General features: G+C 46.5%; 1 protein-coding gene across 2 annotated transcripts; it reads right to left on the bottom strand.

Moving 5' to 3' along the window:
- Nucleotides 1-2,209: 2,209 nt before the first annotated feature.
- Nucleotides 2,210-26,503, bottom strand: GRTP1 (growth hormone regulated TBC protein 1). Of its 2 annotated transcripts, XM_081045681.1 has the most exons (8): nt 26,341-26,503; nt 25,784-25,935; nt 21,873-22,031; nt 18,628-18,752; nt 15,993-16,089; nt 6,309-6,481; nt 6,045-6,230; nt 2,210-2,669 (listed from the first exon to the last, which is right to left on the bottom strand). In XM_081045681.1, exons 1-8 carry the CDS (start codon nt 26,385-26,387, stop codon nt 2,580-2,582), a joined length of 1,029 nt encoding a protein of 342 aa, XP_080901807.1. In that variant the 5' UTR covers nt 26,388-26,503; the 3' UTR covers nt 2,210-2,579. The 2 variants fall into 2 exon arrangements, with proteins under 2 accessions (XP_080901807.1, XP_080901808.1); XM_081045682.1 differs by lacking the exon at nt 25,784-25,935 and having other exon boundaries at nt 2,214-2,669; nt 26,341-26,479.
- Nucleotides 26,504-26,919: the final 416 nt, after the last annotated feature.

Raw genomic sequence — 26,919 nt, 5'->3', positions numbered from 1 at the left:
GTTTGTCTGGACCTTGTACTTCTGTCGGCCCTCTCTGGGATGACTGGTGGAGAGCAGTGCGAGCTGGAGTGCGGTGGGCAGCAGTCACAGCTGCAGTGGGATCTGTCTGAGCAGCCTGCTTCTAGGGGAGCTGATGTGTAGCCCGGCTGCTGGGTGGCGGTTTGAGAACGAGTCGTGTCCTAAGGTCCGTCTTCAGTTGTGACCATACGGCCACGGTGTTGTGATCCCACTCACACCGTGAGGAGGAGAAGGGCGTAGGAGAAGGACAGCGTACGGCGCCCTCGCAGCACTGTCCAGTGGCTCTAGAGACAAGATTACCCCTTTGTTGTTTTTTTTTTTATTGGGGTGACAATTGTTAATGAAATTACGTAATTTCAGGTGTACAATTCTGTATTACATCATCTATCAATCCCATCGTGTGTTCACCACCCAGAGTCAGTTCTCCTTCCATCACCATATATTTGATCCCCCTTACCCTCATCTCCCTCCCCCCAACCCCCAAGATTACCCCTTTGAAGATGGGCTCTTATCCGTCCTTTAGGACAGTGGCACCAGGAGGCTTTGCCGGCTGTGCTTGGAGCTCAAGCTTGAGTTTTACTTAAGCCGAACTTTTTAAGCAAAGGTGGCTAAGGCTGAGGACGCCTGCGGAGTGACCCTGGGATTCGTGTGTCCCCAGCCACTGCCCACATACCTGCACCCCAGAAGCTCTGTCCCCACGCGTGGGAGGAGGAGAGCTGAGGTGGCCCTGTGTGGTTCCTCCTCATAGCAGTCCTTTCAAACCGCATAGCGACGGCCCATGTGCACACCCGTGCAGCAGGGCTGCGGTCGCAGCGGCGGTCTGCACGCTCAGGGCACGGGTGCAGTTAGGGCCCCCAGGCAGCAGGACCACACACATCCTCCTCAGATTTCAGTCTCCCCGATCTGGACGGGACAGCCAGTCCATGCCTGACCCAAACTGAGAGAAACCAGCACTTGGGCTGTCATGCTGGGGGTCAGGTCTTTACAGATGTTTCGGCATTTGGAGCATAAAAGTTGAGAGCATTAAAAATAGTGTGGAAGTGGCACCTGCCCGGAGGGGCAAAGGTCTCCAAGGACCCACACAGAGCCCCGTGACTCCCCAAAGGTTCGGTACCTAAGCAGGCGATGGGGCCATGCCCTGCAAGTGCAGCTGCTTAGGTTTCAAGAAGGGAAATTGTGTCTCTGGATTCCTTCCAGAGAAAAAGCCCTCCTGGTTGGTTCATCACGTACAGCTGCAGGTCGTCCTGTGCGGGGCGCAGTTCCTCGGAGTGAGGGACTCAGGAGCATGTGGCTGGTGCTGAAATATCAGGACTGGGGACTCCAAGGTCACTGAGCTGCTGTGCTAACCCTGTGCCAGTGACCTGTGTGCTTGGCTCTACCTTGGGGGCTCAGGCTCTGGTGACCTACCAGGCCACTGTCTCCTGGATGACAATGTCTAAGGTAGATTGGGACATTAGCATGCTACTTGGGTCCTGGTTCAGCTGCATCAGTGGCTGTGGGGAAGGCAGGTGCCTTTGTGGTGGCCGCAGCTGGGGATGGGGTGCTCTCAGGCAAGTCTGCTACCACCCAGGTCCCTTAGCTATGCCTCCCTTTTGAGGTAAATCCACACTCAGGTGCTGACAGGTGACCACAGTCCAGACATGGGATGAGGATGGAGTTGTTTGTAAATGGAAGGACATTTTGAAAAACCAAGGTGTTTACAGGTGACACTGCTGAGAAGGGCAGCAAGCTTGGGTCCCCTGTGGGGAGATGGGGCTGGAGGAGCAGGCCAGCTGCCCCTGAGTGTCCCTGCATGTCCCCCGCCCCTGCTTGTCCCCCCACTCTTCCTCACCTGTCCCATGCAGGGCGTAAGCCTGCCCAGGCAGTGGGGTTTCTCAGCCAGAGGCAGCACCAGGGGTCTTGTCAGGGCAGGGAGACTGGGTCAGGGTTTGGGATGGGAGGCTTACGGTCTCAAGCCCAGAGGAGGGGGTCTTGCTGCATGTTATCGTCTCCCTCCAGGGCTCTAGGAGGAAGTGGCTGCACTGAGCACTCATGGGCCCAAGTCACACTTTTGCCATTTCCTACATCTCACACACTTAGCACTTACATCTGGCCTAGTCATTGTAACATGATTTTAGAAGTCATTTTTTGAAATTACCTTTCTAAAGACAAACCACTTGGTACATGCACAAACTTCACATAAAGGTAAATGATCTGCTACAGAAAGAAACAGGATATTTAATTGGCATTAATAACACTAATAACAGTTCACTGATTTTAATTTTCAATTGATTGACAAGTGGTAATCACAAATCCATAGGTGTTGACATACTTTATTAAATACAAATGTGTATCTCACGTTTCATATATTATTGTCTCAGGTAAAAATATATTTTTAGAAATTTATGACTTCATAGCTCAATCAGTTACAGAAAGACATGATTTTAAATTGCTCTTTTAAAAAAATTCACCTCCAAAGTGTAGAGACGTCAAGTATTTACAGCACTAAAAAGGAAAACAATAAAAATTGGTCAACTCCGGAAATGAAGCCTCGTGGTCGTGCAGAGGGGAGAATGCCCGCGTCACCCCTGTGCTAGCAGCTTGGCCCTGCAGCTCTCGCGAAGCCTGGCGATGGTGCTCATGGACAAGCTTCCAGGCTCTGAGAATATTTTCTGGAAGAAGAATGGAACGGGTTTAAAAACCAAACAAAAACACATTCTTACCTTAGCTGTCCTGTTACCGGTGAGGCTGTGGCAGACAGACCTACCAAAAACCACAGGCTGCTTGCATAGTGAGAGGGGACAGCCCTCCCTCTAAAGTAGCTCTTTATAAATTCTGGTAGTAACCCTTATCAGATATATGGTTTGCAAATATTGTTTCTCTTCACTCTGTTGCTTGTTTCCTTTGTTATGCAGTTTTTAAGTTGGATGTATTCCTGTTTGTATATTTTTGCTTTTGTTGCCTGTGTTATTCTTTTGTTCATACCCATTAACTCTTGTACCCTATAGCAGCTCTGAAGCCAGTCAAGCCATTCACAGGCAGACTTAAGTACAAGAAACCAGATTTGAAAAGTGGAAGCAGTAAGAGACTCAAGACTCATTTCTAGTAAGAGAGAAAACTGCTTCACAATGAGGAGAAACGATGCTGCCTCAGGAAGGCAGCGAGAGCATAGAGCACACAGGCAGATAGCCAGCCATGGGACTCCAGAGGAAGGGGGTTAAAATTAGCGTGAGAACAAACATTTAAGACCGCGGGATGTGCCACTGCATCTTTTGTACATAATAATTGAATAATGTGTGCAGTTACTGCTGAGAAATTCACAGATATAAATTAGGCCAAGAGTAATTAGCATTAAAAGGTTTCTTTAAAAAAAATTTCATTTCAGAAATGCTTCCATACTTTCATAATACATAACACCTAAGGTCGGTAGAGCGTTTACGTGATACCTGCCCACGTTCCTGAAAAGAGAAGTAAATTAAATCCTCAGACGTGCCAAGACATTAGTGTTCAGCTGTTCTCTTCCCATTAATGTTGCACTGAGCTCCAATATAAGATCACTGTTTTTATTCTGGAGGTTCCTGTACAGGATTTCAAAGCAATCTGACACATGAACTACAACTTTTGTGCTGATGTGTTTTTAATACAGAAATGCATATACAATTTTGTAGAGCTCACTGAGAAAGTAAGACTCACTATACTAGGGCTGTTTCCCCACCAACTTCCCTTGAATGGCTACATTTATTCTGTCGATACACAACGTTTTGATTTCGATGCGGGTAGACTGGCGAAACCCGCCCAGTGTCCTCAGGATCCTATGCTTCCCTCAGGCCCGCCAAGGTCACAGGGCCCAGAGCGCCTTCGGGCTGTGAACTTGGCACAGGCAAAGTCCCGCCATGGACAGCTCACCCCCCTGCACCCAGGCAAACCAGTCACCTTGGTGCCTCTAGCACTTTATAAATCCTAGCACTTACTGAGCTCCTACTATGTGCAAGGTACTCGTCTCGCTAAACACTGACAAATAATACCAGTTAGATCTAAACCACCTTGAAAGCATTATGCTGAGTGAAAGAAGCTGGACACAAAAAGTCACACGTTGTTTGATTCTATTTATGTGAAACGTCCAGAAGAGACAAACCAATAGAGACAGTAAACTGGCAAAAAAAAAAAAAAAAAAGTAAACTGGTGGTTGCCAGGAGCTTGGGAAGGGGTCGGGGAATGGGGTTCCATTTGGGGGTGATGAAAATGTTCTGGAACTAGATAATAGAACTAGGTAATGTAACAATATCTCTGAACTGTACGTGTTAAAAGGACGAATTTTATGATATGGGAATTCCATCTCAAAAAAGAAAAGAAAACTAAAAACCCTGGGATACAGGACCTATTATCTATTATAAATGAGGAACCTGAGACTAAAAGGAATCATGAAACCTGCCAGCAGTCATACAGATAAGGGAAGACTGATTCTGTCCGAGTTCTGCATTCAGCTCCATAATCTCAACATACAATTAAAGACAGAGGCCTGGAAGAAGCACGATCCTGCCATGTGCTGCTTGAATTCCCCTATAACATTCTCACCAACAGGCCACCAGCTGGCTTGAAGACTGCAAAAGATGGAGAAGTTACCCCTTCTGAAGGAGAAAATCTGTCATGAGTGATGGGTTCCAAGTTCCCCCGACAAGCCTCCAAATGAATCAGTTCCAGGTTTCTGTCCAACATGTCTTGTCCGTCATCACTACCTTCTCTACTCCGGCTGCTGGCTGGTGAGCACAGCTTGGTATGAGCTGAAAATCAGTGCTCATGCCCACTCTCCCACATGCTATTCAGAGGATGCATGACCCTGGGGACCGCCACAGCAGCTAGACGTGAGGTCATCTTCTGAGGCCAGGTGGAAGTGGAACCCCTCCCTGCTGGAGCCCCAGGATGGAGGCGCCAGGTTTTCTCTCTCTCCCTTGGAGCTGCCCGGTGTCCACGCTTCACTTTCAGAGTGATATGGAGTAAGCTCAAGGCACGAATTCTCTGGCTCAGCGCCCTAGACTTTCTAAGATAGTCCCAGTCATCAGAAGGCTGCCCCTTGTTGCTTCCAAGCAAAATCGCCCCAGCAAGGAGCTCCATCCCTCCCAGGGATGTGTGGATAAGCACCTGGCCTTCCCAAGCATAGAAACAATGCCACGTGGACGCAGCCATCATGCCCTCTGCTACCTCCTTTGGATTTGTAATTACATCAAAAAAGGTGAAAAGTGAGATGGGCCAGGTGCTCTAGATGAAGGCTGCTCGTGCGCTAGTACTCATCACCTCCCGCCAGGGCCATTCCAGCTTTGGGCTCTGCTCCCGCCTCTCACCCTTTTCCCACTAGTCCACCTAAACCCTGCCTTACCAGCCTGAGCCTGTCCCAGTTCCGTGGACTCCTCAGAAGGCCTGTGGGATGCGGCTCCCACTTCATTCACTCAGCGGGTCTGAGTCGTCTACACAGCCTGCGACCCCACTAGGACCAGGAGAGACAGGAGACCTCCTGTAGACAGGGTCATCAGGAAAGCCCTCTGAGACCAGAAACACAGACAGCAGACTCAGGAGGGGCTCCAGGATTCAGGGACGTCTGCTACCTGCCAGGCCTGGAGAAACTAAATGTGGGTTAGACCCATCTGTCTACTCGAGCCCTTGATGCTTCTGTCTCAGTGAACCCTGACTGGCTCTACAGGGGAGTCCCATCAGCCTGGACCCTGCCCCTCTCAGAGCAAACCACTCCATGGTTGATGGCACAAGAGGAGCAGCAGCAGCCATGGATTCCAGGTAGGTGGCCCCCACGCATCTGCCAGCAGGCCCTGGGCTCCAGAACATGAGCCTAAAAGGGGATGGAACCCCCCCCTCCAGGCCCCTCCTGGAGCCCTATCCTCAGCCTGAGGAAGAGACCCAGCTGAGGAAGAGGTCCAAAGGAAATACAGGGACAGATGCTTTGCCAGACAGACAGACGTGTGAAGCCAGGACACCCCCTTCACGGGCTGAGCAAAGGGAACAGCAGAGCAAAGCACAGGCTGAGAACATCCACTCACCTGCATAAAAGTGTGACATTCAGTCACAAAACTCCCTTTGGTGATCTCCTTGAACTTTTCACAAATGTCTGCAACACTGGTGGCTTCCAAAATAAAAGCCTGGTGTTGCTTAATGAGGGTCAGGGCCACCCGGAAGATAATTTTTGAGCCTTCGTTAAACAAACAATCCCAGATTCGAAGCACCGTCTGCAGAGAAACAGAAATGGCAGCTCATTGTGCGGTGACCTGAGTCAGCCTGGTCCCACCAAGGCAGGAGACACTCACCTCCACGGGCAGAATGTCCACAAACAAGCAGATAAACCAGCGTGACACGACCAAAGTCCACAGGACACCATGCCCATCCATCAGGGCTGCCACTGCCGGCAGCTTGGTCCTCACCAGCTCCCCCAGGACCTCCTGATCCGTCTTCAGGCCCAGCATTGCGGGGCTGTAGTAATCTGCCACGGGAATGAGGACAGAAACCCAGAAGTGGGCCCCACTTGTTCCGCACACCACAGCCTCCTGCTGGCCTCATCCCTCGTTCTCCTCTCGGCCAGGGGGAAAAATGGCTATTCACGAAGGATCCTTTCCAGAAGAGGAGGGCAAAGTTAGAGGGAGGACGGAGGCAAGATGCTGAGCTGTGCGGATGCAGGGGCTCCGGAGCAGTTCCCAAAGCAGGGACCTCTGGGGCTCTGGACAGTGAGGCCCTGCTGGGCATCCGTTAAAACCTGCTAGCAGAAAGCAAGGATATTTGCATAGCAGCATTATTCACAACCGCCAAAAAATGGACATAGCCAGTGTCCACCTGTGGATGACTGGATAAACAAATGTGGTCCATACATACAAGGGAATATTATTCAGCCTTAAAAAGGAAGGAAATTCTGACACACACTACAACATGGATGAACCTTGAGGATATCATGCTAGGTGAAATAAGCCAGTCACAAAAGAACAAATACTATATAATTCCACTTATGTGAGGTGCTTAGAGCCACCACAATCAGAGAAACAGAAAGTAGAATGGTGGTTGCCAGGGGCAAGAGGAGGGGAATGGGGAACTGTTATTTAACGGGCACAGAGTTTCGGTGTGGGGAGATGAGAAGGTTCTGGACATGGACAGTGGTGATGGTTAGACAACACTGTGCCTGTGCTTTATGCCACTGAACTGTACACTTAGAATGACAAAGATGGTCAATTTGATGTTACGTGTATTTTACCACAATAAAAATAAAACTTTAAAAATCTGCAGGTGGCAGCTGCCTTCTCCTGTCATCCCAACTGAGGGAGTGCCTCGGCAGCCAGGGCTCTGCCCGCCTCGGGCTGAGACTTCAGGAGGCAGCGGAAGCCAGCACAGGGCCACCTGAGCGGTGGGGACAGCACCACCTGACAGCGTAGTCCTGCCTGGGAGCAAGAGAAGCTACAGGGTGGAGGCGGCCCGTGGCCCAGCGGTGGAGGACACAGTCATGGGCACAAGCAGACCCACCCCCAGTGCCCATGCAGTGCCACCATGCCACCCCCCACACACAGTCAGGGGGGAGGCGCTCAACTCGAGCTGCCCCTCTACACCTTCCCACATCTACCTGCCTCCTCGGAACAGACAGTTCAGGCACACAAATAGTGTCATAAAAGACCGTCCTTTTAAAATGTGGCCCAAAGCACAGATTTCCAATCCCACAGCTGGTTGATAAAATGTGTGCCCTGGATGGGATGGACTCAGGGCTTCAATGACAGTGACAGCCTTGACCTTGATGGCTTCTCCAGCAGCGTGCCAATGTCCCGAGCACCCTGGGGTCCTCTGAGCACAGGACGCATTCTCCTTTCTTGACTGGTATTGTGTTTTTTATTTAGTTCTCTTTATTTTTTTGTTACTAAGATAATACATGCTTACAATAAATTAGAGCATCAGGTGAAAAGCAAAAGTCGCCTCCACACCACTGTCCCCAGGTAACCAATCATCACTAACAAGATTGATAGGCCTCCCCCATCTTTTAATACCACATAACAGATTTACTTATCTTGCAAACAGGACTCTGTTATACAGCCCTTTGCACACCCTCACATACATGGCCTGCCGTCTTTGGCGAGGAGCCTTCGCAGGGATAAGCCATACGCCACTTCACCAGCTCCCGGCTTGTAGACGTTCAGATGCTGTCAGCCCACACACGTGTGCTCACATGTGCTCACGTGGGCAGAGAAACATCGCCACGTAGAGCTGCTGGGCGAAGGCTCTCATGGAATCCTACATGCTTTCTCCAACTTAAGGGCGGAGGACACTTCATTACATTTACCAGAAATTCTAGAAAGAGCCAAATGTCCCCATCACTCTGAATACAGAAAGGCAGAAGCAACGTTAAGTCTAAACTGTTTCTTGTTCATTCCCGAAGAGGCATGATGGCTTAATTTGGAGAAATTTTCGACTCTAGTTAGTGGCTTGGGGACCACAGGCTGTCAGAACACAGAAATCATGAATTGTTAAAGTGACTTCATGGCCGCTCTGCTTCCTGTTAGAGGGCCGGCAGTTAGCGTTCCCTACCATGAGCTCAGACACACACACAAACCAAAGCTTCCAATAGAGGGTCTATCTTTTGAACAGACATTTTGTCTTGCAAAAAACTTTCTAGCTTGTTAATGTGAAGTGTTTTAATGAATTTTAATGCTTAATTTTTGCTATAATAACTAAGTAATCTATGTAATAAAAAAAGAAAATGTGCACGCATTCTGCATACTGTCAAACACAGTATCTCGCCCTGCTGCCCATATGCAGTTTGGTCACTCACAAAAGCAAATGACAAGACGTTCTTATTAAATATTTTGGTTAAAATAGTCATTATAAATATTAACACGATATTGCACTTATGTTGCTAATTTTCGAAGAGTAAGCTACAATAAACTATGTTTAATACTAAAGTACACTGAAAATAATTTAATAGAAGCCAATCTGGTTATAAAATACAAGGGATTAAAAAATAATTGCCCTTTCACATATTGATTTTACATCTATCTCTTGAAACTTTGAACTGCTGCTCTCTCTTTTTCCTTTTTAATTCAGCAAAGATTCTCTGTTCTCTTGAGAGCGTACTGAATGCCGACCCAATTATACAAGTGATGTCTCAGAGGAAATCAGGTTTAAGCGCAGGAGTGGTAAGAGGATTTGCCGAGGACATTTAAGCTGCAAGCACAGCATGACCTTGTTCTTGGTGACAGAGACTTAGAGCAGCTTCCAAAAATAGATGTCAAAGTCACACCCCAGCCGCCACAGGCCTGAGCTGGTCACCAGGGAAAGATCACTGAGAGCCTGCGAACCTCTCTATTTACCCTCCTCAATGCATTCTGCCCCAGAATGTTGAAGGCAAGACAAACCACAATTCCTTCTAGGCTTTGCCTGCAGCATTCCCCTAACTAATGTCTGCACAGAAGAGCACACAGTAGAACCAGCAGTCATCTGTGCACAGGAACAAAGAAACATCCTATGTAGCCCCTGAACTGCCTCGCCTCCCTGGGGCATGCTTCTGCTAGGGACATTCACCTTTGCAAACAACCTAATGGCGGTGTCAGTGCATTGGAAGGCTGAATGGTGCTTCGAGGAGCAGGGCAGGTGTGGGGGTGCTGTCTCAGGAGTGGAAGCTGCTGTGGGGTGGAGGTGCACAGATTTAGAAACACGCCCATGATTAGTGCTACCTGCGTAGTAAGTGGTAGAGTTGCAATTCAAACCTATGCAAGCTAATTCCAAAGTGACGCTCTTCAGCCCAGGGATGACGTGCCCGCCTGTGAAAAAGCCAACACATGTGCCACAGGAGTAGGACACAGGCTATGGACTCAACACCAAGTAGGGAGACCCTATGGAGAAGCGAATCAAGAGGACACAGGAAAGGCATTGTCAGGTGCAGTTGAGATGAATGCAGCCCAGTGGTCCTCGCCCTGTCCACCTCTGCTCCTCAGGGATTGTGAGCCTCGCCCACAGAATGGGCCTTATCAGTCCTCACATCAGCCGCACTTTCTAGGTTGAGCTAGGTATTTCGGTGATGAGCAATTAACAACCTGTTTCCCTGTTTCAAGGGAAAACAGGTCTGACCAGCTTTTCAGGATGCCAATATATTATTAGTTCATTATTGCACTGACTCACTCACGTACGCTTCCCCCTCCATTCTTGAAGTCAGATGGGACCTGAAGCACCCAGCTTCTAGCCAGGAAGTGGCTACATCTGCTTTTCCTCTTGCACCCTTTCACTGGATGCCTTGGTTTGAATGGTGTCTACGCCGGAGAGCCACCCCTGGCTCCCAAAGAGGCTCCTTGAAGTCACAGGAGGTCTGCATGAGACTTTGAACTCTGCATATGGATGTATGGAGGCCAAGTTTAGCATGTTCGGGTGTTTGCTAGCATTCTGTTGACTTGGGACCACAGTGTAAAAGTGAAATCCTTCAAGTAAACTAGTCTGACTGACTATTAATTTTCATGCAACACAGTAATACTCGTGGCAGTGGCAGTGCCTGAGGAGGGCTCGGTCATCGAGGCAGGAGGCCAGTGGGGCGTGCACGAGACCATGAGTTAGTTCTGTGACTCTGTACAAGTTACTCTCTGCCTCCAGTTCCTCCTCTGTGAGAAGATAGTAATATAACATCTTCAACTCTAACACTAACTTTATCCTATTTCAGCTGCTCTGAAATTGGGCTGTCACTGGCCTAGAAGCAGCAGCCATCAGGGGTCTGTGCTAAGAGCTTTGACATCCTACTTCAGTGTTGTTTAAATCTGCATCTCCTTGCTCACTTTGTCCTCTCTTCATAACTTTGTTGGCCGTTCATGTTTCCTATTTTGTAAGTTGCCTATTTGCTTTCTCGCATAAGTCTTGAATCCATCTGGAATAGAATTAAGGGTCTAATTTTGTTTTCTTCCATACAGACAGTCAATTGTCACAGAACGATGTGTTAAATAGTCTTTCTTTACCCATTAATCAATATATGAGGTCGGACAATTAAATTCGTGAACTTGTTGCAATGATGTTGCTATCCTTTTTTGATATCAGAGGGATTCTTCCTTATGAATTTGTACCAACTGGACAAACAGTTAACCAAGTTGACTATTTGGAAGTGCTGAAAAGGCTGTGTGAAAAAGCTAGACAACCTGAACTTTTCACCAACAATTCACGGATCTTGCATTACAATGCACCAGCTCACACGGCGCTGTCTGTGAGGGAGTTTTTAGCCAGTAAACAAATAACTGTATTGGAACACCCTCTCTACTCACCTGATCTGGCCCCCAATGACTTCTTTCTTTACCCGAACATAAAGGAAATACTGAAAAAAAGACATTTTGATGACATTCAGGACATCAAGGGTAGTAACACTATGAGAGTTCTGGTGGCCATTCCAGAAAAACAATTCCAAAACTGCTTTGAAGGGTGGACTAGGTGCTGGCATCGGTGCACAGCTTCCCGAGGGGAGTACTTCGAAGGTGAGCATAGTGATATTCAGCAATGAGGTATGTAGCACTTTTTCTAGGATGAGTTCGCAAATTTAATTGTCAGACCTCATGTCTCACATACCAAGTTCTGACAGATTAATAGATCAATAGACTAATTGATTTCTGGCCTCTCAGTTCTGTTTATCCATCCATAAACTACTACCACACAATTTTAGTTATTATAACATTATGATCAATCTCCAATAATCTTTCCTTCTTGGCTTTGCTTTGCTATTGATTCTTCCATAAGATTAAGCCATTCTTGCATTCCTGGGATAAACGCTTTAGATAAAAAGTAATACTCTATAACCATCACTGGATTCAAGTTGCTAATACTATTATTATTTAAGTTAGGATTTCTATACCTGCGTTCATCAATGAGATTAGCCTGCAAGACAGCAAGGTTATACTAGCTTCATAACATGAGTTTATAAGCAGTTTATCTTTTCCATTTTCTGCAAGATTTATAAAAAAAATAGGAATTATCTGTACCTTCAAGGTTTGATGAGGTTTGTATGTCTGTGAAAATATTTTGTATGTCTGTGCATATGCCCATTCGAATGTTCTATTTTCTCCAGAGTCAGCTTTGTTAAACTGTATTTTTCTCAGTTATCCATTTGTCTCTTCATTTTATTCCTGTTCTGATTCTTAAAAAATCTACAGATTTTCAAATTACAGCATCCCTTTCATTTCTAAATATCAAATCCATTTTTCTTTATTAGTCTTGTAGAGGTTTGTCTATTTTATCAGTGTTTCCAAAGAACCAGCTTTTGTCTCAGTTCATCTTTTCTATTGCTTCTTTGTTTTCTATGTCATTAATTTTCACTCTTTTATTTGTGTGCTTATGTACATATGTATATATAAATGCACACAAAGAACTCTGGAACTATACACAACAAATTGATGATAACATAATTCCTCTGAGTAGGAGAGAAATGAGAGAGGGGTATAAGTGAAAGAAGACTGTCACTTTTTTTCTATAATCAGTACTATATTTTTTGAACTTCCGAAATGAGAATATATCTGCATTTTTTTGTATAATTAAAAAAGAAACAACTAAAAGCAGGATAACTATGGCACAGAAATGACCTAGTTTGTGCAACCAGGATTCAGAGAATATGACTTATAGCTACCTCTTTGCCATTTGGAGAGCTATGCAAGAACAAGAATAATTCTTTTTTCTTCCCACAGTCCTCACATTTTTATTTTGGTATTTTCTACCACTTTAAGGGCAATCTGGACCCTTGACTTTTTATTTTTTCTAAATCAGCATTTATCACCTTCTGTATACTCTTGTGTAAATTAAAGGAAACCTCAACTAAAATTGGAGTTGGGAAGGCCTGTAGAGGGAGCTCTCACACCCTACCACTTAGATCAACTACCTCAAACAGGAAGAGGTCAATTACAGACCTCTACTGGGAGAGAGTAAATTACAGACCAAAATACTTTTACTACTTTACTCCTCCAGCAGGAGAACATTTCCTCTTGCCCAGCAACAAGCCCAGCCAATGGAAATGACACAGTTCAGCCAATAAGACGTCATCACCTGAATTCTTACTTTCCTCCAATAAATTTTTATTTTCTTCTTACTGATGACTTCCTTGTCTTGCCCTTCTTTCTACAAAAGCCTTCCATGTTGTACATATATACAATGGAATATTACTTAGCCATCTAAAAAGAACTAAATCTTACCATTTGTGACAACAATGATGGACCTAGAGAGTATTATGCTAAGTGAAATAAGTCAGACTGAGAAAGACAAATACCATATGATCTTGCTTATATGTGGAATCTAAAGAACAAAATAAATGAACAAAACGGAAACAGACTCATAGATATAGAGAACAAACTGATGGGTGCCAGAGTGGGGGAGGTTGAGGAGCTGGGTGAAAAAGGTGAAGGGATTAAGAAATACAAATTAGTAGTTACAAAATAGTCATGGAGATGTAAAGTGCAGCACAGAGAATATAGTCAGTAATGTTGCAACAACTATGTATAGTGCCAGGTGGGTACTAGGCTAATCAGGGGGATGACTGCATAAATGATATAAATGTCTAACCATTCCACTGTACACCTGAAACTAATATAAAATAATGAAAGTCAACTGTAACTGAAAAAAAATTATTTTAAATAAATAAATAAAGGCCTTCCATCTTATATAACCCCTCAAGGTATCTCTCTACTTGCTAGCTGAGTTGATGCTTGATTCAAAAATCATCTAATAAAGCCAATTGGATCTTTAAATTTACTGAGTTAAATTTTGTTTATTAAGTGTAGAGGAGAGACTGTTCCATGACGTGATCACTGTCTGTCCCTCGAGCTGGACCTGGGCCAGAATGGAGGTTGCTTTCTGCAAACCCCAGTTAGAGACTGTCTGATCATAATTTGATGTTCATTCTGCACATAAAGCAGCACCCTCCCCTTGCCTCCTTCTATGTGCTGGTTCCTGGAATAGGTGGTTATCCTCGTCAAGCACGTAATTTCCCGTATCTGATAGCAGTCATATACTAGTACCCATTGACTATTCCCCCTTTTAACCTGTATAATTCTTTGGGGCCTGCCAAGCAGTACAGGGATCCAGTTTGTCTTGCAGCCACCCAAGATACACCTTGTATGTAAGTTTCCCTTAGTAAACTCTATTTATTACCATACTGGAGTAACCAGCCTCTTCAGTCTTTCCCTGCCCTCCACTTATGGGGGTAGATTTTCAGTCTCAGAGCTTTTCCCTAGGTCTGGATGTACTAATACTAACACTCTATATTTTATCTACTTATCATGGGTTGTGTGGTGGCTGTTGCTCATTGTATGGGAATTCCACAAGGGCCGGGCCTTTTATGTTTTGTTCACTGATGTTTTCCAAATGCCCAGAACTAAATAGATGGTGGATACCAATAGTCATTGTAATTCAGTCTTAGGACATAATTGAAGCAAATGGTGAATGTGTGACAAAGCTCTGTGAATATTTCATTTGGAAAGTCTCTGGACCCCTCTTTCTCCCAACTTCCTGACCACTGCACTTCAGGCCTTCACGTTGAAACTGGGACTGACAGTCTTCCCCAAAGCCCCCCATCCCTGAGGCTCTTTTCTCACACTCAGGGCCTCTCCACCTCTCCTTTCCTCATGGGCAGCTCCATCCAGCCTGGCCTCTGGCACGCCCGCTCCTGAGCCCTTACTAATGGTGGCACCAGAGCACAAGGAGTGCCACCATTTCCCTCCATCTCTCCAGATCCCCCCTTTCTTTAACAGTGCACTCAGGTTCACTCCTCCATGAGGCACGTGCCAGGGCCTTAGGGTCACACAGCCATGGGTTTGAATCCAGGCTCTGCCACACACAGCTGTGGGATCCAGGCCTTCCGTGTCCTCGTTTGTAAAATGGATTTAATAGTCAGGTCTATGTGGTACCGCTTTTCTGAGGATTAAGTGAGAATGTAGGTGCAGTTGAGCGTGGCATTGGAACCGTGCTGTGTGCACACTGCTCTCATGTCTTCAACATGGAGTTCCTGGAGATGGGAACCCACTCTCCAGAGAAGTCCCTGGGCGCTGTCCTGGGTGGCCCTAGGGTGCGTCTAGCCCAACTCAGGGAAGCATGTGCGAGGGAGAGGAGCAAGAAGAAAATTCAGAGGCAGGCACAGAAAACAAGACTGACTCTGAACTCATCGCTGTGGGGAGCCTGTAACCACACCTGCCCCCACACCCCTCACCCCCCTTTCTACCAGTCACGAGGACTCAAAGCTGTGCTTATCTTTCAGGCCAAGCATGAGGCTCATTGTGACCAATCACCACCATCATGGCTGGGGAGGGCAGAAGATCAAATCTGCCCCAAGTTTTCTCCCACCGAGATGGCTCTGGCCATTTCTCTTCCCAAAGGGATTCTGCTCTGCAGCTCATAGTCCACATTGTGTGTTATAAAAGTTGGTCGTTGTTTATTAACAAATAGTTTGTTAACTAACTTATAATTAACATGATACTCATTAGTAAATAGAAAGGTGGAAATGTATGAAAAGAATGATTCTCATTTTGAAACCAGTAATAACAGGTGACAATCATTGCCCTCTTACCACTATTTCACAAACTCAGGAACGAATATAGGCTTGTTGAAACTGGGACTGCTAAAGTCCTCTCTCCCTTTAGGCTCTTTCCTCACACTTAGGACCTCCCCACCTTTGCTTTCCAAGTGAACCTCTCCCAGATTTCATGATCAATAAGACGTACACTAAGGCCCAATAGGTCTGTCTCCACACAAACGGTACAAACTGAGGAACAGATGAGCCAAGCACACTGGCTCAGACAAATTCAAGCTCCAAGACACAGAAATGGCTGGTTGCTCTAGCTGGAGCCAATCATCTGAAATATTTTTATTCTCTTTCACTCCACTGCAAAAAGGTTTTGAACCTCAACTCCCAAACAATTCAATTATGTTGTAATAAAATCTTTACTTATCAGCTGAATTATTTTGATAACAAGACAGAAACAAGACAGTGAAAGGCATACAAGTAGAGATTTTCGACATACCAGGTAATATTCTTCCAACAAGAGCATCTAATAGCCAGAAGGATTCTTCTTCACTCTTTGTGATAAGAATTAGATATCCCGCTATAAAATTCATTCCCTGAATTGAAAAAAATGAGAAAACAGAAATTCATGTCAAGTTTTAAACCACCGTAAGATTCTATAATCGTTGGGCTGTTAACTACTGAGTTTCCATTTCCCTTGCTCTTCCCTAAAACTTGCATAATTCCACAATGACCTTTTAGTAGAACTTTAGAGATACTCAGGATTTGCCACCTAGTAATGCATTTAGTCAAATCTACATGAAAAGGCAGAAACAGAAAGTGGTTAAGAGAAACTCTTCTGAACACTACCTTAGAACACTGAAACCAAAGACTCTTCAACTAATGGTAACCTAATGATAAAATACAACTTACAATTGACTTCTAAAAAAATTAATAGCGTGAAACTCTGTATCAGAGGGGAAACGATACCAATGACCATATTTCATAATTCCATAAAGAACATGGGCTGACACATGGGGATGTTGAAAGAGACTTTGTGATAGAGACTATTTTGGGAAATTCATGGCGCACACTAGCCAAAAGGCAAATGTGGCTAAAATACTTGAAGTACGTGACTCTCCTATCTGAGAACAGCTACTAGACACGAGGAAGAAGCCAGGCAGGTGATGCTTGACAACAGTGACTGGGTGACTGGCCTTCAGACAGCTTCTGTCTTCCTTTTTGCTTGCCTGTTATTTTCTAAGTAAGTGTGTATTTCTCTAATAATAAGAGAAAAATCAACTTTTGTCAACCAACAAGATAAATATGGATACAAGACACCCCATGGAGAATGCCACACGAAGAGGAAAGCAGTGATTGGTTGACGCGTCTACAAAGTGAGGAAGGCCGAGGCTTGCCAGAGAGCAGCAGCAGCGAGGGGAGCGGCCTGGAACAGATTCTCCCTCCCAGCCTCAGAAGGAACCAACCCCGGTGACTCCATCTGGGACCTCCAAAACTCAGAGACAATTCATACCTGTTGCTCACGCCTCTCAGCTTGTGATGCTTTGTCATGGCAGCCCCAGGAAAATAGTACAATATATGTGCACTGACATGCATATGTATGTGTGCATGCGTGTGTGTGTGTGTGTGTGCATTGTCTATTCCAAAAGCCAATAGAGTTTTGGCCTCGTGCTAGTATTTAAAATTGTGTGGTTCATTTTTTTAAGCTAATTTTAATATCCACAAGAACAGTAACTAGAATAATCTTAGGACAATTTCTCAGCCATCTTGCCTCCCCATCTCCTACAGGCCACGTCCTGGTTTCAGGACAACAAGTTAATGACAGTAACAAAAGCTGAGAATGGTAAGAATTCTGTCTGGGAAGAATGGACTCATCCCAGCTTTATCTTTCTGCAGACACTATCTCCAGGTAACAGAGCAATATAAAAACACAACCTGCTAAATTATTCAGGTGAATCTTAGTAGTAGCTATGATACTTCTTTACTGCTGGTCTTTTCAAAATGATCAGCCTCACTCCTTCTCCTGTTTCCCCCCTTTCTTATCCAGAGCCCAGAGCCACGCCACATGCTGTTCACACAGGGACTGCAAATTGCCAAAGCAACCCCCACCGCACAAACATTTGTTTAAACCTTATTAAGGACCCAAACACTCCTGGCTCCCTCGCCTTTATGACAAGCTTCTTGAGCCCTCTCCCACAGCTGTTAGATGTAAACTTCCCATCACTATGGGTTTCACTCTCCTCCTCCCAGGACACCTTTAGACAAGCTTTAGGCTCCAAGAGCACAGGAAGTGTACAGACTCAAAGGTAGGGAAAGCCACTCCCATCCCGTGATAGCCCTGGGCTCATGCTTGCAGCCATGGCGACAAGCAGCATTCCCAGTAATAGGCAGCAGGCACCTCCTGCCAACATCCTGCCTGGCACACCCGGTGACTCGGGTCTCATGGGCCTCCAGGGAGCTCAGAGACTGAAAAAGCTCATCTCAAAGGAAATGCAGCCATATCACACGCACGCACCCACAGAGGGCACAACTGCTGCTGCTCCTAACTCAGGCTCTTCTTGCTTTCCCTGTTATGAACAGAAGTGTCCATTTGATAGACTCCAGATGGAGAATGCTTCAGGGAGGAGCGAGAAATGATTCTTTCCCACCTCATGTGTGCTTCATGCAACAAATCCAAAACACGATGACTAAAGTGGCAGGCGATGAGGCATACCATTACCTCTAATTGCAGGGCAGATCTGACTCCAGAAATAACCTCAAAGGAACACCCCCCCACATCACACATCATGCACGCGCACATGCACACGCACACACAATTCGCACCAACGTGATGAAGTGCTGGTTACTTTGTGTTCTAGAAAATACAGCCCTGGGTTCACCTAAGTTACTTCCTACCAGCTTCCCAACTTTCCACCCTCACCCCCACTCACTGCAATCTGATATCAAAAGAAATCATTAAATAGATGTTTCACTGCTTTTATAACTGGGAAATAGTTACAATCACAGCTTGTGCAGGTGTTATGACTAGGGAGTTTCTGAACTGAATTGATAAAGGATACTTAATGTTCACCTGGAGCGTGACCCTGTTGTAAGTGTACGGGGTGTCCATCGTTTTCACTGTCCCGGGGGCTTACCTGGCAGTACCCCACACCTTGGTTGTGGTGCCCGTAAGCCAACAGCACATTGTACAGAGTCTTTTGTAAACAGGGATCTGCGCTCTTCCGGAATTTTACATTGTCTGGGAAGGTCCTGTTCATATCTGCAGGGAAATTTATGACACAGAATTATTCAAAAGGTGAAAATAGAAGACTGGTCTGTGATGTGCCAAAATCCTCCTTCTGCCTACTCCTAAGGGAGGCTCCAAACGCCACCTGGTGAAGTGCTCTGCCTAAGGTTTAAGAAATGATTTCCACTCTGGCTATGCTTTTGGATAACTCCAGAAGAGCCTAGCTGTCCTTCATAGGCCACAGGCACCTGCGGCCTCACAGTCAAGGCCCTGGGCAACCGAGTCAGGAAGGAAGAGGAGGGAGTTCCCTGGATCCCGTGTCCTGCTCTAGTCGCACCTCAGGGGCATGCGTATGGGCCCCAACAACCGGTTCTCTCAAAATCAGTGACAGCAGAGTGAGCCTCTCTCGGGCTCAGGCCCGGATTTTTACTCAATTTTCTCCACCCCATAGACCCACCTGCGCCCTCATCCTCACACCGCCCCCTCTTAGATAGTAGAAGGCTTAACTCTAAAACCACAGGTGACAAGTAGACATTTTACATAAAACTTTGGAAAATGTTCCCAATTCTGAAGATCAAAAACATAAGGAGTCAGAGATTCCCTTTCAGAGATTCCCTTAACAGACAACACTGAAAACTAAAAACTAAATAAACTCAATACTGCCCACCCTTGTCTACGGGACGGTTCCCTGGCCAGCCTCTTCCTGCTCCTCAGACACCCACTTCCTCAGGCCAGCTCCCCTGGCGTGGCCCAGCCAGTCCACACCAGGGACCAGTGCAGGGACACACGTGCTGGACGACGTCACCAAGACAAAACTGTGTCTCACACTGACCTGACACCTGACTTTTTAAAGACGAGTTTTATATGTTAACTCTGTAGACGGGTGAAGGAACAAACAGGATATATAGCAACTTAAACAATTACTTTTCTGACTCTACTGATCCCACTTAGTTAGGTTAGTAGTGTATTTGCTACTGTGCTATATATGATTACCAAAATAGATTGGGACACACACACACCCAGAGATCTCAAGATAGGACACACAGAACCATTAGCTTTCCTGTCATGCTATAAGACAAGCATGCATGATATCTCCCCTCTGTGCCTAAGGAAATCCAACTTGTATATTAGCATGACTTCTACGTAGCTGCTGTAAAATGCCACGATAGTAATTCTGTTACCAACTTCTGGCCCCCAGGCCTTATCTTTGCTTAAAATAACTAGATCTGGGCACAACAGTAAGCTTTGTGCCCCAAAGCACATTACTTTTCATTGTATGTTTTCTATGAGGAAGAGATTTTGTTTGCTTCCCTGAAACTCCAAGCATTCCAAAAACTGGAATTGATCAGGAGGAAATGAGTATGTTTTTACTAATTCAGACTAGAGTGACCATCTGTGCTCATTCCTATGTAATATTTTTTATTATGATACATTTTCCATATGTTTTGAAATCTTTCTACAGGAAATGTCCCTTCTTCCCACTGTGGAGGTAGATGTGGACGTTCAGTCTATGCAGACGGGGCATGAAATATCCACTCTGCTATCCCTATAACATGATTTGTCCAGATTCCTCAAAAAATAGACACGGAATTACGATGTGATCCAGCAATTCCACTTCCAGGAATATACCCCAAAGAGCTGAAAGCAGGAGCCTGTAAAGATATTTGTCCATCCATGTTCAGAGCAGCATTACTCACAATAGCCAAAAGGTGGAAGCGACTCTGGTGACCATCCACGGACGGATCGTTAAATACAACGGTATATACACATACAATGACATATTTGCCAGCCTCACAAAGGAAGGAAATGCTGACACATGCTACCATATAGGTGAATCTTGAGAACAGTATACTCAGTGAAATAAGCCAGACACAAAAGGACAAATACTGTATGATTCTACTTATATGAGGTACTTAGTCATCAAATTCATAGAGACAGAAAGTAGAAAGGCGGGTGCCAGAGGCTAAAGGAGGGGGAATTAGTGTTTAATGGGGACAGAGATTCAGTTTGGGAAGATAAAATGGTCAATTTTACGTGTAATTTACCACAATAAAATATATTTATTTATCCAAAAAATGCTGGCATTAAACAGAGCCTCTAAATTCATTTTCCAAACAACAACATTATATTTTATTTAATATGCTCGGCCTGCCTTGGACCTAAGGTTTCTTCCCAACCCGTATCAGCATTTCTGGCCTTACTAAGGGACACCACTGGGCTATGCCTGCAAAGCCCCCCGGTGACAGCTTCTGTTCTGAGACCTCTGGCTGTAGTTTGTTAGCAATCAGGATGCAGCTGGTAGGTTCCGCAGCTGCAGCTCTTCCCCCTGGCTCCTGCCCTGGGGCTATGAGACCTCAGGGGCTGACAGAGGACTGCAGGACCCCCATTCCTTACGCTGGGACCCACCCCTCTCTCATTGTCACAAGTCAGTCCAACCTCTCAGCACTTTAAAGTAATTGGATTTTTTTAATTAAATATTTTGTGTTTAAATTTGTATTTCTCAAAAACTATTGGAATCAGAAAGGCAGAAGTATTTCCTAAATATCTAATTATTCAGTTTAGGTTAAACATTTTCTTGGGCACTTTGAACTTTAAAAAGCCAGTGAGCTTATGTGACTACTGAAGAAACTGGAGGAAAAAGAAATTATAGGCCAAAAATATTAGCATCCCTAGATAATTATTCGAGTTCGACAGTATGAAAGAAAACTCTAGTGTGTGACTTGACGACACGTGGTAGCTGATTCTGTAAGTCCCCGTGTGTCACTGTCAGGCACAAATCCCTTAAGTGATTATCCTACTGTGTTGTGATTGCTACTCGGCGGCCTTCTCACTTTCCTTGAAGGGTTCTTCATGGAAGAAAGCTAGTCTTTTCTATGACCACTTTCCTTACAAGCTAGCTAGGCACGCAAGTATTTGCTGAATGAATTAAAGACATTGTTCTCCCCTCATGAACGCTTACGTTTTGATTTTCCTCTGAGAAAAATACAATTTCAAACCGAAATCGATGCATCTTTAACAATGTCCGTTTCTTCATCAACATCACTTCAAAGACCGGGTGCAAACAAATTTGGGGCATAATGTCCACTCCTCCTCCTCCTCCTCCTCCTCCTGCCTGGGCTGCCATCCACCCGAGGGACGGATACTGCACGTCACCTGTCCTGATGGCCTCCTCTAGGCTGTCATTCCTCTCTCCCTGGAGAAGCTGGTGGTAATAGCCAGGGTTCCGGTCCATCTGGGCCTGTGCTCCACTCACCCCCATCCAGACGCGGGCCCGGTGCTCGAGTGGAACACCTTTCCGGATATAGCGCTTCACTGAAACAGAGAGAGGAGGCTGCTTCAGAAGGACAGACAAGCACTTCTCAAGGTCAGACAGCTCATGGAGGGGCCCTTTGATCAAATGGCATGAATTCCAATGCTTATAGCTCGCCATTTCTCTCCCTATGTCGAACATTAAAAACATGCAAAACTTCCGGCATCTCCATCACAAGTGGTACATACACTCATTACGAAATCCTGCTTGCCCTCCCAACTGAGCACAGTCAGGCAGGAGGCTACAATAACGTCTGATACTCCTACTCCACTCTCCACACTAAAAAAAGCCCAAAACCATGAGTGATCTCAATGCATCAATAATTTCCCAGGCAGAGGAGAAAGATTTGTGAGACTGACACTCGAATTAATGACAGTAAGTAAGCCCAGGGGTGCTACATTATGCTTTTAATGACCTTAATTTAACCCCCAAAACAGTTCATTTTTCAAAGCAAATATTCACAGTTTTGTTGTTTTCCTTTGATATTAGAAAATTTTTAAAAAGAAACCACACTTTAGAAATAAAAGCTCATACGATTAATGAAATTCCACAAGCTGCCATAAAATGGAAAAAATCTGAGGCACTCACTGCATTTAACAAAAACAAAAAATAATAGGAATAACATTCGAGGTTACAGTCAAGAAAAGCACTGTCGATAAAGCTTATCAACCCACCTTGGGGTCACCAAACTCCAACGTGACGTCACCTACACCTGATGGACAGGCATAAGCACCTTAAAATGGAAGCTCCAGGAGGCCAAGCCGCCTGCACCAGCCCACTCCTAGAAGGGTACTTGGGGGCAGTCAATGCACACTAAATATTTGCAGAATGGTGCAGGGGTGACAAGGGAGGACCAGAAGGAGGGACAGAACAGACTCATACCATCTACCAAAAGCCAAAGAAAACTTAAGAAACTTTCTTTACCAGTTTAGAAGCACATTAGAGGATCACACCGTGGCTAGAACATTGCTATACACGTGGTCTATTCAGACTGTTATGGGAACGTGGAAAGGATAAGCTTTCTTTTATTTTTAAGTCTACCAAAGACACCAATAATTCAGCCTGACCTTCCCTCCAACTTAGATGATTTATACGTGTGTCTGTAGGTCTCATGACCCCTTAGAGGGCAGCAAGACCAAGAATGACCCGAGGGAGTTGTTAACCCTTCTCTGCTGACCAGCAAGGGGAAGGGTCAGTCCCAGTGCTGGATTATTCTAACTTAGATGGTAGCAAAAGGAATGAACATGCAAAAATCCACGGTACTTCTACACACTAACTGCAATAAAAAAACTGAAAATAGTATCATTTATAACAGCATCAAAACTTAAAGGAGAAATACTTAAGTATAAATCTAACAAAATATCTGCAGGATCTGAGAGCTGAATGCTGCAAAAGAAGTCAAAGACCTACATCAGCAGAGAGATAGAGCATGCCTACCATGTTCATGGATTAGAAGACTTCATATTATTAAGATGTCAGTTCTTCCCAGATGGATCTATAAACTCAGTGCAATTCCTATTAATATTCCAGGAAGCAAGTTAATTCCTAGGACGTAGCTTCTTTTTGAAAAAATTTTCCCCAGTCTTTTTCCTTTCCATTTTACACTTCTGTAAACCTCAGCAATGACCTGTGTGGGGGAGCCCTGCCCTTGGGAAAGTGTCAGTCTCTGAGGCCAAGTACACTGTTTTCATTCTTTTCTGAGAAAACATTGTAAGTTCAGATAACAAATATCTAAAAGTAGCAGAAACATTTTTTTCGAAACTTCTGGGTATGGTTATCACTATTACAACAGCTAAGATTCACTGAGCCCTGACTGTATTTCAGGTACTACGTAGGCTGAGTGCTTTATCTGAGCTGTGGGTCAGCAGTCCAGTTAACCATGATGGACAGCAAGCCTTCTCCTGCACTAAAAGCAAACTGCAGACCTGTGGGTGTGGTAGCTGCATTTGTACACGTGTGTGTGTGTGTGCGCATACACACACATCCTGTTCCTGGGAGGAGACGCAAGGACAGTGGTCACTGCTCCCCAGCTCTGGGAGGCTGGGGCCTGGGTTAGAAGAGAAACTCAATGTAACTTCACACCTTTTAGTATGATTAAGGTGTTTTACCATAAACATAAATTACGTTTATTTTTATACACTTGTATGTAACTTCTTCAAACAAAAGACCAGTCAACTTTTAAGAATAAATCAAAAGGAAAAAATAAAGGAGATGTGCTGCTGGCAACACATGAACACACAGGTTCTGTTCAGGGGTTGACATCAGCATATATGATTCATGCCAGATACACACAGCATGTTAGCCTCAGGGGTCTGTGAAGCAACAAAGGACCAACCTTTAAGGTTGCTTCCGCTGATTTCATGAAATGCTAGTCTACCTGAGTTTTCACCAAGCACTCCCATTAGTCTTGCGGGAGGGCTGGGTCAAGGAAGAGGCCAGTGGCTCAGTGCCTTGGGGATAGCCTCCCTCCTCTCGGACCCGCACCCTCCCAGACAGCAAGTTCCCAGATCCACCTGCCTACCCAGCCCTCTCAGTCAACTCCACAAGTATTTCCCAAGCACCTACTGTACTTGGGCCCTATTCACTAACTGCTTTAAAGGCAAAAATTGACCTCTTCATCCCCTTGCTCATAAATCCTTTTACAGTTGGCTTCTCTCTGCCAGTCATGTGATGAGTGTCTACATGTGGCCCTAAGCAGGGTCCCCGGCTCCATCTCCAGCCCCTCCGAAGCACGTCCCTAATCGTCTGGTCACACAGCTGTGTCCCTTGCAGCTGACCCGTCCTCACCCCTTGTCAACAATATCCTATTTCAGGAAGCCCCTCTACACCCTGAGCCATTTATCTGCATTCCCTCAACCCCCCTGCACACTCATACCAATGTCCTCACCAGCTGCACGGCAGATACCCACTAAACACTTCATTCATTTAACAAATACTAAATCAACTATCCTGGCCAATCCTGCCAGCAGGGAGGGATCTTTGACTGCAGCAGGGGAAACAAATGATAAAATAAGAGCTGCACTGCGCTAGACAACAAGGGGAAAATGAGAAGGGATGGGGTAGCAAGCGTGTGGCTGTGTGGTTTGATGGGGGACACACCATTCCAAACAGGAGCTCAGGAAGCACTCAGGGAGGTGGTATTCAAGTCAACACCTGAAAAACACCAGGTGTAGGGGCTGGGGTGGGGTGGAGGGGGTGGAGAAGAACCTTAAGGAGAGGCAGTCGCAGGCTAGGGGTGTGCTGGAGAAAAAGGGAGGAGGCCTGAGAGAGGAGCCTCCAGGCCTAGAGCGAGGGGTGGGGGACTGGGACAGAAGAGGTGAGGAGGTGTCCAGCAAGGACTGGCTTTCACTCCGAGGGAAGCACCGAGAGCTTAGTCACAGGAATGGACAACTGGAGAGCCCTGGTCAATCTCCTTTTGAGGAACAGGAAATCTGTTTTCTTCTGGAAAGGTGTGGTCCATCCATATCTGTCAAGCAAGCCCTTTTCGAAGAGAAGAAATGATGAACTTGTACCTTAACAGTGCAAGTTCTAGCTGAATTCAAAGCTTTGAACCTCAACTTTCAGCCTGCATAGGACACGCACCTGCCTTGTAACTTTCTGGTCTCTGGAGCAGCACACAGAGCGGACACTAAGAGCCAGAATTAAGGCAGCCACTGGAGTAAAGGACCTAAGAAATCCAGAATCCCTCTCCTCCCAGCAGTTTTTGTCAGCCAGTGACCTGTTTGTTGAATAGTGGACCAAGCTCCAAACTCACCTGTCATACTTTTCTGAACACTACTACTTCCCTTTAGAAGTTTAGACCATTTTATTGCTCTTCGAGTGAGTATCACCAGGTAGGTGGAAAAAAATTCTTCATAAGCTGCATAGTCAAAGTCCTCAGGCCTTTCAAACCCATACGGATCAATCCTACAATACAAAAATAAAAACCCTGCAGCCCCAGAATAAAGTTCCGCGCGCACGTGCGACCTGCGGCACAGAGCGACCGGGTCCTGCCCCCGGGGTCCTACCCCGGGTCACGCCCTCGGATCCCCGCGACGGGGGCGAGGGGCAGCAGCCCGTCGGGAACCGTGACCGACACACCGGAGCACACGCTGGTCCATCCCCTGGCGCAGAAAGGGACGGCGGGCCGAGCGCAGCCGGAGCGCAACCCAGCTCACGGACGCGCAAGCGTCAGCACCTCCACCGCCGCACTCTTCTACCTCCCGCACCCCTAAATCCCGCACCCTCCCAGCCTCGCATCCCCGAATCCCACACCCACGACCCCCGCATCCCCGTGCTGGGAGAAGGGAGTCCCGGCCCCTTCGCTCCCACCTGGGGACACGGTCCCGCGCCGCCTGTGTGCGCTCCCAGGGCTCCATGCAGGGAAGGTGGGTGGCTGTCCTGACCGCGGCCGGGAAGGGGAGCCAAATCCACCTCCCGGGACTCGGGGCAGCTAGAGTCCTTCCGCCGCGGCGGGCGCGGGGAGGCGGTGCTGCGGTAGGGTGGGGGGGCGGTGCTGGGAATGGGGGTGGGGTGGGGGAGGGGGAGGCGGGGCTGGGAATGGGGGTGGGGTGGGGGAGGGGAGGCGGGGCTGGGGGCGGGGCCAGGGTGGAGTGAGGGGGAAGGGCAGTGCAGGAAGGAGGGTGAGGAGAGGGAGGGGGAGGAGGGGGAGCAGGGGGACCGGGTAGAGAAACGGGGAGGAGGAGGGGGGCCGGAGGGGAGGGGAGAGGAGGGGACGGCAGGGACGAGAGGGGAGGGGACGGGAGGGGGCGGGTGGGGCCCAAGAGGACGCAAGGGGCGGGCGCGGCGTTGCACCTGCTCCCGCCGTTCCTGCGGAGGGCGTAGTGGAAGGCTGGTGGAGCCTAGGAGCCGTGGCAGCCTACCCACTACTCTTTCCCCAGACCTGAAGGG

This window comes from Rhinolophus hipposideros, assembly GCF_964194185.1.
Source record: "Rhinolophus hipposideros genome assembly, chromosome: 4".
Taxonomy (NCBI): Eukaryota; Metazoa; Chordata; class Mammalia; order Chiroptera; family Rhinolophidae; genus Rhinolophus; species Rhinolophus hipposideros.
The sequence above is the reverse complement of the archived record's forward strand: the minus strand, read 5'-3'. Positions and strand labels throughout refer to the sequence as shown.

What these genes read in the sequence shown, in the direction of transcription:
- GRTP1 (XM_081045681.1), bottom strand. Translation starts at nt 26,387, where the DNA reads ATGGAGCCCTGGGAGCGCACACAGGCGGCGCGGGACCGTGTCCCCAG. An exon ending in GCGCGGGACCGTGTCCCCAG is followed by an intron (nt 25,936 to 26,340) that starts GTGGGAGCGAAG and finishes TTTGTATTGTAG; the next exon opens with GATTGATCCGTATGGGTTTG. An exon ending in TGTTGGAAGAATATTACCTG is followed by an intron (nt 6,482 to 15,992) that starts GTATGTCGAAAA and finishes TTCCCGTGGCAG; the next exon opens with ATTACTACAGCCCCGCAATG.